This window comes from Perissodus microlepis, chromosome 14 (genome assembly GCF_051167445.1).
Source record: "Perissodus microlepis isolate ML-2025 ecotype Zambia chromosome 14, ASM5116744v1, whole genome shotgun sequence".
Taxonomy (NCBI): Eukaryota; Metazoa; Chordata; class Actinopteri; order Cichliformes; family Cichlidae; genus Perissodus; species Perissodus microlepis.
This window is the reverse complement of record NC_140474.1, coordinates 16,389,727-16,400,758: the sequence shown is the minus strand read 5'-3', so window position 1 is coordinate 16,400,758 and position 11,032 is coordinate 16,389,727. Positions and strand designations below refer to the sequence as shown.

General features: G+C 40.4%; 1 protein-coding gene across 1 annotated transcript; it reads right to left on the bottom strand.

Moving 5' to 3' along the window:
* Window positions 1–820: 820 nt before the first annotated feature.
* On the bottom strand, window positions 821–3,319 carry gemin7 (gem (nuclear organelle) associated protein 7). Its single transcript, XM_084951791.1, has 2 exons — window positions 3,216–3,319; window positions 821–2,050 (listed from the first exon to the last, which is right to left on the bottom strand). Exon 2 carries the CDS (start codon window positions 2,027–2,029, stop codon window positions 1,643–1,645), a length of 387 nt encoding a protein of 128 aa, XP_084807917.1. The 5' UTR covers window positions 2,030–2,050; window positions 3,216–3,319; the 3' UTR covers window positions 821–1,642.
* Window positions 3,320–11,032: the final 7,713 nt, after the last annotated feature.

Sequence of the window (11,032 nt, the reverse complement as noted above, 5' to 3'; positions counted from 1 at the left end):
CCTAACCCTTAGTCACATTATACAGTACTACACAAAAGTGGGATATATATATATATATATAGCTTCCAGATAGCCGACCATTTCAGAGGAATGCTTTGTTATTGTTTTGAGAGGAATGTTTAAGTCACTTAACACTGACCTATGAATCACCCAAACATAAAAAGCACCTAACTCAAGTAATGCACCAGTGTTGTGTCTACAGTTAATGACAACTTGGCAAAGAATCCATTTTAAATTGAACAGTTCAGACAGTTAATAGCAGCCTGTTGTTGAAAAAACAAAACAAAAAAACAAAAACCCGTCCCTAAAAAAAAATCCCCCACAATTTGCTCCTTTTCTTTAGATTAATCTAAAGAATTATTAATTACTAGTAATCTGTTATTATTATTACCATTATCATTATTATATTATTAAGCTAAATACCAAAGATAATAAAATCTGACAGGCATAAAATAGAATTTTTGCACGAGCAATGTAATTCCACCACAAGAGGTATCAGCTGAACCTGGCATATCTTGACACGGTGTGCAGTGCAATCTTGGAAAATGCTTTACTTTTTAGCATCCCAAACATATTGCCAATGCAGTAGAAGCATAGCTGGATAGAAAAAGACAATGAAAGACATCATGGATTATTCTCCAACATTACTGAAGCAGTGTATTATCTTAATAGAGTACGAAACACAAGGAAGCCAACATCCAAAGCTTCTTGAATGTCCTTCAAGAAGCCCAGAGAATTATTCCTGAAGACTACTTCAAGAAATTACAAAAAAGCTAAGAGCTCAGGCTGTGTTGAAGAATCAAGATTGTCATACAAAATATTGACCTTGAAGCTTGTACTGTAAATGTACAAAAAGTTTTTGCTTTATTTAAACTGTATGTTTTTGCACGTTTCAATAAATCACACATACTTCCCATTTCTGTAGAAAATATAAAGAAATGGAGGTACCTCAAGACCTTTGCACAATGCCAAAAGGAAGAGTTTAATGAGCCCACTTTAGGAAAAGAGCTAGATTCAAGAGTGGCTTTTGAAATTGAGCTTTTCATTAAACATGAATATTTACCAGTTATTTCTTTAAACATTTTATTTTGCAAAAAATAACATTTTGCCACACAGTCCTGATCACTTTCACAGAGAATACAAAAGTGTTTCTTTTAAGTGCAATACTTAATATACCACATTCAGTTAAATTGAATGAGGCAATTTCACAACTCCAGCACCAGTACAGCAGTAACATGTTTGTACATATCCAACTCTGATGTTTAACTGAGACAGGAAACCTGTTCATAAATATGATACTGAGGCTAAATGTCAGGTGACATCTGGCAGGATTCACTGACCTCAAAAAGCTGCATTATCTTTGAAATTTTGCACTTCTTTAACTTTGCAGACTGTTACAGCCTCTACCTCAGGCATTTGTTGAGACTTATTATGAAACCACTAGTGGCACTTCTGATATTTAACTCGAGAGTATCATTGAGCTCTGGAGCAACCACTAAACTCTGCCATCAGGTTTGGATGGCTACCTCTTGACACAAAGGCACGCGACTCCCTCTTGTGTTAAAACAGTGGGACTGCTTGTTGAATGCAGTCAAATCACTATCATATAATCCAGTCCACTGCACACACAAAAGCAACATGTTTATACATCAAAGGTGAATGATATCACATCCTGACATCTGATTAGAGCCTCTTTCTGCACACCAATGGGAGTGTGCAGGTCAGACACCTGAAAGTTCAGCACGTCAATGTCTGATGCCCCAAATGTGGCCTCCACCTTCACATTCTCGTACATCTGGAACTGAACCTTCTTGTTGGTCATGGAGAGCAAGCACCGGAGGAAGCCCTCTCTCAGCACAGATCGAGCATCCTGCTCTTTCTGCAGCTGCTCGCTGTCGGTATCTGAAGCTGCTGAGGAGGAAATGGAGGTTCGGCAGAGAGCGATGAAGCGGGGCGAGTTGGGGTCAAATCCACGGCTGTTGGGGTCAGGTCCTTTGGGCAGGCGGAGTACGGGCACTGGAGTCGCCATGCTGACTGCTTCTGCCAAAGCCTGCAAAAGGAAAATAAAAGTCAGGAGCAGGAAAATAAATGTGCTCAAGAAAAACTTTTCCAAGCACAACCACACAAAAAAAAGATTAAACTGCAAACTAAAAATAAACAGATCTACTTGCAGTTCAAGATTAGCTACAATATTATGAAAAAGTCATTCACTGTCACTTGTAAATTGTCAGTTAACTTTTATTATATGTAAGACTCGGCAAACTAAGTATTTAAGATGAAGTGAGGGGGATCATCATGGAAAAGTTATTTATTTATTTATTAGTTACATTAAGTAACAGGTATAAAAGCAGTTATGTAATTATAGCGCCACAGTTACAGATCCTGCTACAAAATTTATGTAAACCATATGTGTTTGTTTTAAGTTCATTTCTATGGGATCAAAATGACATCTTAACAATTCTAAGTATAAGTGGTTATTCTTTTTTTTTTCAGATTTTTGAGAACTGGTCTTCAGTCAAAGATGGTGTGACATGGGCAGAATTAAAAGCAGCATGTCACGGATAAGAGAGATATAACGGAGACATAACAAGCAAAAAACCCAACAACAACACTCGCCTTAGTGTCGTGCATTCTTAGCTTTACTGAAATCAACAAACCTTTCATAGCTCGCTAAGAGTTGCTGATTAACAAATGATTTGATCCCATTCTCTGCTGCATATCACTGTAAAGTATATTTTGATTTTGTGTTTTTCCTTTTGTGCGTGCCTTTGTAAGATTAAAGCATGATGCGCCATTCGGGGTTTTGATAACAAGTTATCCACATTTTCATTAAGTTTTATTTTATCGTTTTCTCTCCCGCCCTCCTCTTTCTTTCTTTCTTTCTTTCTTAAATACATTTGGAACTTTTCATTGTAAAAATGCACTTCAAATTTACGTTATTAACAAACACGAAAAAATACCCCGATTTATATCATCGTTTCATCCAGAGCAGAGGTTACAGTGAGCTAAAACGTTTCATGTACGCTGACCTACATGAGGCAAATTTACCAGAAAAGCAAAACTGGCCAGTTTATGATCAACTGAACTTCATTAACGGTTAGACACTTGGTTTACAATCCCGTTTAATTTAGACACAACATAACCGCACAAAACGACCAGAAAGCATAGTGAAACAATCGAATCAAAAATGCACAAATGCTCTTTCCTTTACTTACTGTGTGCTTTCTCGTGTTAGCACCGTTAGCAACAGCTATCTAGTCCCAGGCCTTGTTGTTCGGTTTCTTCCTCGACGGATTCATTTGGGCATATAAATCAGCTTAAATGTGCATTACCGCCCCTTACTGGACGTGAGGGCAAAGAGCCAAATTTGCAAATAATATTCGCATTTTTTTTAATTTGAAAAGTGAATTTTGAAATATTTTATTCTATACATCAATAATAATAATAATAATAATAAAGGTGGACGTGTAGAGATATCAAGAAGCAACTGTTAATACCATTAAAAATAATGTTTTTGAATACAATTACTTTTTAAAGACACAGTAAAGTAACTTGTTAAAAGTGTGTCAAAGGTAAGTCAAATAACCATTAATTAAATCTGACATAAGCAGAAGAGCATTTCTGAAATCAAAGTCATGCTACAAGCTAGTTTGCTGAAAATTACCTCCTCTGTTGTCATTTAAGCTCATTGTAGCATTTTTCTTCAGGACCTGTAGTCGCAAACATTTGAAAAATCCACCCACAGAGCATAAGTAAATTTTGTAGCCACTGATGTAAACAATATATATAACTTTTCACTAGTCCGTTGTTATGTTGCAACATAAATTTTGAAAGCACATAATTTTGAAAGATGAAGTAAGATGAATTACCAGTTGAACTTTTCACAACACCCGGGGCTTGTTTTGCCCCACAGCCACTGTGTAGTAAACAGTGTAGCAAAACAGAGCTCAAGTGAACCAGATAGATAGACATAAGGTGTCACGGTCCTGGGTTGGTTTTCATATTATTATAGACCTTTGTTTTTATCTGGGGTTTGACTGCTAGTGTGATGGTTTCTGTTTTGTATTTCTAGTTCAGAGGTTTTGGTCCTTGTACTCTGTGTCCCCTGTGTAGTTTCAAGTTTCGCTCTTAAGACAGTTGTATTTCCTGTTTTACTTTGAAGGTCTGTGTCTCAGGTCATGTATTCTGTTTTGCTTCCCCATTGTCTTGTCTAATTAGGCTCAGCTGTGTCTCCCTCCTGTGTGCCATTTCCTTGTTACCTTTGCTGGGTCTCAATTCAAGGGCGGCATCCTTCGGAGACCCGGCCTTCGCAGTCTACTCAGGCCAGGTTGAGAAGGCTGGAAGTGCGAGGCTGTGAAATAGGACGGTCTAGTCTTCAGATTTGCGTCACCAGCTGTGTTTAATAAACTCAGCCGTCTGCTCCTTGCTGTCTTAAATATAACAGGACATTGGAGTAAATTCTCTACCATCTCACACTTCTGTTTAATCAGTTTTCTATTTGTTTATTCAGCTGTGTAAAAACTATAACTTTAATCTCAGCCAAACCGATTTACTCAGGAACAAATAAAACACAGAAAAAAGCCAAACAATAACATTGTTAAGTTACCTGAGTGGCAAAAGACCGCACGGGGTCTGAAAACAATGTGCAGGGAGTCTGGTGTTCTCGTCAGCTTTAGTGAGTCCTTACCACCCTTTCAGCTATTGAGTCTCAGAAAACATCGGAGCACTTTTGCAAATATGTGAGCAGATATTTGAAGTTGACACAGCTACATTCTTGCCTGAAAATATGTTAAAAGTTTACTTTGTGACCCAGAAAGAGTAATAAGATTAATATTAAAACTAAGCAGCTGCCACTATTGTTGGAAACTGGAATTGGCTGGGCTGTGTTATGAATCTTGGGATAGGTTGGGCCACGAAGGATACACCTGACCCATCCTTCAAATTCGGGGAAATGAAGGACGCATTTGTCGGCCGCATTTGGAGCAGCCTTCGAATTGGGACAGCCCTTGTCGCGTCACTGTGACGTAGTCGGCCTTCAAATACGGCCTCGGAAGGGTCCAGCCCCTGAATTGAGACACAGCCCTTGTGTGTATATTTAGTGTGTGGTTACCTCTGTTTTTCATCGGAGCGTCTGTGTATCATGCATGTTGGTCATCCTGCTCATCTTCCCCAGTGTCTCTCCAGCTATGTTTCCATGTTTCAGGTTGTTTAGTTTTATAGTTTCATGTTTAGCTGTACCCAGTTTAGGTTTTTGTTGGTGGTTTTGTGGTAATTCTTACAGCTGCAATAAAGGCTCAGTTTGAAACACTCTGTCCTGCATCATTGTCTGCGCCTGGGTCCACGCCTCTTATGACCATCAAGACATAAAGGAAGATATTTTGTGATTTTTATTTCATTTTCATTCATTCTTTTTTATTATTATTTTTTTTTTTTTATCTTTGACATTATTTAGCTCTCTAAATTTCAAGAGAAATCGCAATAAAGTTGGATTTTTTCTTATTTCTAAGAGTAATGCATTTTTCACACTGGAAAATAAAACAGGATTTTGCTTTTAATAAATAAAGTTTGAGTTTTTTTGGATTTTGTGAAAACATGTTTTACTGAGTGTTGGTTTTAAGATACAGGTGTTTGTTAGGGCTTTTGTGGTTCAATTTAAAAGGTGATTGGTTAACTCAGTTTTATTTATACAGCACCAAATCAAAACAACAGTTGCCTGAAGGCACTTTATATTGTAAGTAGGGATGGGTATCGTTTAGGTTTGCCAAACTGGTACTTTTGAAACGGTGCCGGTGCTTAAACGGTGCTCAAACCGGTGCTTAAAGAATGGAGAACACCAACTTTGTCCAAAAACCTCTCATGTTCAGCTGTTTTTTTGTAAAAAGATAACAATGTTAGCCTTTTCTGCAGCTATGGGGCATATATGGTATCACTCTTGGCTGGAAGCAGTGCTTAAACAATGGAAAAAACACAAACTTTATCCAAAAACCTCTCATGTTTAACTGTTTTCCACTTTTTCTTTGGTCATTTTAGCCTTTTTGGCCAGGGTGAAGGGAGTATCTGCCATCAAACAAGAAGACAGCCGCATGTAGCTATGATGATGTTTGCTAGTTCACCTTACATGCATTAATGTAATAACGTGGTTAGCGTACTCAACGTAAATTACACACGAACAACATTACGCTACTCACGCAGAGAAGAACAGCTGCTGCTGCCATCATCATCCGTCATCATTTCTGCTACACTGGCAGGGCTAGGGGCCAGGACTCTATTCTTCGCGTTTTTGGGGGATGTTGCTCCGGGTCCGATAACTGGCAACCCACCCGCAGTAGATGTGCACGGAGTGAGGTCTCGCAGCAAGCTATCAAATACGGCGCATTTCTCGGCTTTTAAAAAAAACGCTATGCGTCGCCAGGTGTTTCATCGGATTTGAGGTGTTACCTCCTTTGACAGTATCACAGTATCAGCTTAAAGCACTTGTTGCAGGCTGCTGAGTTTGCATCTTTTGCTGTGAAGTACAGCCATACATTTGACCGGTCCTCCTTGGGCATTTTTAATCTGTAGCGCTGCTCTAAAAGAACGTACGTACCTGGACCCGCCTACTATCCTCGGAAACGTAAAATGATTGGCTAGAATCTAAAGTGTATCACAGCTCAGGAAAAAAAAGCACCGAAATAAAGCACCGAAATGTGCGCTGCTTTTCGGTCTGGTTACTACCGTTTATGTCAGAACCGGTGCCATCATGGCACCGGATACCGGTACCCATCCCTAATTGTAAGGTAGATCCTGCAATAACACATAAAGAGAAAAAAACAACTTGTATGACTTCCTTTGAGCAAGCGCTTTGGCAACAATGGGAAGGAAAAACTCCCTTTTAATAGGAAGAAACCTCCAGCAAGCTCAGGAAGGGGCGACTATGTGCTACAACCGGTTGGAGTGAGGGGAGGAAGACAGGACAAAAGACATGATGTGGAAGAGAGCCAGAGATTAATAACAAGAAAAAACAGTTAGTTACAAATACCAACTGTTGCTTCACTCTGTTGCCTTTCTACATTTCTAGTGATGTAGAAAGACAAGTTTTAAGTGATATAACTTATTATATTTGCTCTGATAGTATTTGCACATCAGAACCAGTTTGTGTTACTTGTTAATTTCCCCCTTTTAGTACTTTGCTGGCCTCATTCTCCATCTAATATGACTGTCAATGAACCAAATGTATATTATACTTTATCTCAAGCAGCCACATCAATAATAAAATATTAAATTGTAGTAAAAGATCTGAAAATGTATCTAACTTCAGCTGAGAAAATGAAGAAGCTTTTTCTCCAAGAGAAGATTTATTCCTCTAAGGCAGGGGTGGGCAACTCCAGGCCTCGAGTGCCAGTGTCCCACGGGTTTTAGATCTGTCCTTGATCCAATCTTGATCCATCCTGATTTAAATGGCTAAATTACTTCCTCAACATGTCTTGAAGTTCTCTAGAGGCCTGGTCATGAACTAATCATTTGATTCATGTGTGTTGACACAGGGTGATATCTAAAACCTGCAAGAAACTGGCCTTTGAGGCCTGAAGTTGCCCACCCCTGCTCTAAGGTCATTATAAGGTCTTTGATTTTGTTTGTTCACAAGATGGAGCCAACGTGCTTCGTATTTGCAAAGTCATCATTCAGTGAAAAGAGATAGTGGAAAGCTGTGGGTTGGCAACCAGAGGAGTGAATCCAAAGGTGTAAATAATTTCCCACACCCAAGCATTTGTAACCTAAGCTCATTTGCAAATCCTGACGCTTTGTCCTTTAAAAGTTTGCTTTGTTCACAGTTAACATATTTGCACACAGATCCTGTCACCGTCTGTCTCCATTTAACCTGGGTGTAGAAGACCCCCCCAATTGGGGTCAGCAGGGGGTCTGAGGATGAGATGAGCATCACAGCATACATAGTTTGGGAAGCACAGGCACCTTGTTCATGTTGCTATTAATTTGAGTGACAGGTGGAGGCCCAGTGTTTGCCAGTGCATCCCAGACAGTGGCTGTATCCCAATTCAGGGTCTGCAGCCTTGAAGTACGCAGCCTTAACGGTCCACAAGGGCCGCGTACTCAAAGACCGCTAAGGCCGGAAGTGCGAGGCTTGTGAAATGGGACGGTCTAGCATCCGTTGCGCTGCCCAGGTTGCCTGGCAACCATGATACTAACAGCTGGAAACTTTTCAGCATTGTTTGACAGAAATGAAGGAGAAAATCTTTTGTTCATTTGTTTGTTTGTTTCTACATGAGCTTTGATCATTCTCTGTAAGATTAAGCTCAGCTATTGAACGGCGTATATTTTAAAGTAAAGGCTTTAAAACCAAGTTAGCACAAACGTCACTAATGTCACATAACTTTGCTGACATGTGGCCAACAGTAATGTTTTAATGTTCTTCGTTATTAAACATTTGCACATAAATAAGTGACATAATATTCAGTACTTACTTAAAGTTTACTCTTCGGGCGCCCCTCATCCGCAGTTTTTTTTTCGGCAAAATTATCCACACCCACCGCTGCGCTATGCATTCTGGGATATGTTGGGCCACGAAGTCTACACCGCCACATCCTTAAAATTCAGGGAAATGAAGGACGCATTTGAGGGCCGCATTTCGAGCAGCCTTCGAATTGGGACAGCCTTCGTCGCGTCGCTGTGACGTAATCGGCCTTAAAATGCGGCCTTTAAGGCTGCAGACCCTGAATTGGGATACAGCCAGTTTCTGCCTCTCTCTCAGTGGTGCATCCAGCCATGTTGGAACCCTCCTCTGAGGTCACAGCAGCAGCAACAGTGCCAGGCTGAAGAAAGGACACATACTCAGAGAGTTTGCTGACCAGCTGGCACATGTCCTGATGGACAACTTTACCACCTTTCTGAAGCAGACTGTTGTTTCATCATGTTTCAAGTCTGCCATCCTATCATTACAGTGCCCAAAAATCCACCATCACATGTTTTAATGACTGTTGCACTAGCTCCCCTAATGATGAATTGCTTTTGAGAGGCTGCTAAGAACTACATCATCTCTATAGCTCCCATGTACGACTGCTACGGAGGCACAATGGAGTATGTTGACCAGCTGTATCTCCACCTGGTATGGCAATTGCACGGTCTAAGACAAAAAACAACTGTAGAGAGTGGTAAGGACTGCAGTGAACATCATCAGGACTTCTCCATCCATCCAGGATGTTGTGCACAAACGACGTCTCAGCAAAGCATCGTTTCCATCATCTGTGACTCCACCCACTGACACCAAGCACTGTTCTCCCCCTAGAAAAAGATTTTGTGGCATGAATTCTGTTTTAACTTTGCCTGTCTTGGTTCCAAAAGTTTATTTCAGTGCAATAAAACTGCATTTCATGAACAACTCCATCTCTGCACAAAGGTAAGACAGCAGACAAACAGAATTCACCCACTCAGCCAAGTGCTTCCCACTCGACCTCTCTCTATTTCCAAAGATCCTGTACATATGTCTGTGAAAGTTCTCAGTCATCCAAGGTCATCGTAGTATAAGGAGCTTGGATAGGAAAGCATCTGGACTTCTTTAAATCGCTTGAAGACGTTTCACCTCTTGTCTGAGAAGCTTCTTCAGTTCTAGGGTCAAATGGTGGAGAGTCACAGATTTAAGCCCTGTGGGAGTTTCCCCCGAAGAGGGACAATAGACCCCCTAATGATCCTCTGCCTAATTGCATGAGCCAAGGTGTGAAAACGGGTGTAGGTCACAATCAGCCAAGGTTTTGGGTGAGCTCATTGTGAAACCTAACCCCACCCTATCATGGAATTTCCCGAGGTCAGATGGCCCAGGATGTGAGTGGGAGTTGAGGCATCTGGGAAGGATCTCAAAACTGGATTATAGATGGCAGACAGTTGGTGTCGTAAACCACCGCCTCTGTTCAAAGATGGTCGCTCACAGTGGACATAGATGGCTTCTTTCACTCCTCTTTCAAACCATCTGTCTTCTCTGTCCAAAATGTGAACATTGGCATCCTTGAAAGAGTGACCTTTGTCCTTTAGATGCAGACGGACAGCCGAGTCTTGTCCTGTAGGGGTGGCTCCTCTATGTTGTGCCATGCGCTTGTGAAGTGGCTGTTTGGTTTCTCCATTGTAGAGGTCTGGGCATTTCTCGCTACACTACAGCATACACTACCTTGTTAAGTTTGTGTTTAGGAGTTTTACCTTTGGGATGAACCAGTTTTTGTCTGAGTGTGTTGCTGGGTCTGAAGTATACTGGGATGTCGTGCTTGGAGGAGATTCTCCTGAGTTTCTCTGATACACCGGCTACATAGGGGAAGACAATGTTGTTGTGTTTGTCTTTCTTATCCTCCCTAGCTGGTGTCTGATCTTCTTTTCTGTGCATCTTTGCTGACTTGATGTTTTAAGAGCTTTCTTTACATGTGTGTGTTCCTTCTTTTTCCCTTCAGGCTTAAAGGGAATATTTTCTGCCCGGTGTTGTAGTGTCCTGATTACTCCAAGTTTGTGTTCCAGAGGGTGGTGGGAGTCAAAGAGGAGGTCCTGGTCCGTGTGTGTGGGCTTCCGATAAATTTTCAATTTGAGGTCTCCATTCCCTTCAATGTACACGGCACAGTCCAGGAATGGCAAACAGTTATCCTTTGTGTCTTCCCTGGTGAACTTGATGTTTTTATCCACAGAGTTAATGTGAGCAGTGAAGGATTACACCTCTTGTGTTCCTGTACAGTTTTTCCTTACTTATTGTTAAGTTTTATATATACATTTATCCACATTTCTTAGATTTTTCTCACATGTATATAACCTAGATTCTTTAAAAAAAATTTTTTATATCTTTAGTTTTATTCATTTATATCATACAGTCCAAAAACTCCAGTCCTCGAGGGCTGGTGTCCTGAAACTTTTCAATGTGTCCCTGCTGCAACACACCTGAATAAAATTTAGTGGCAACCCCTAACCCAACTCAAGTAAATTTAAGTAAAAGTTTATTGTAAAAAAGTACTTCTAAAACTACTTTTATTGCACCATGTTCATTCACCCTGAGCTGCTGTAACATGAA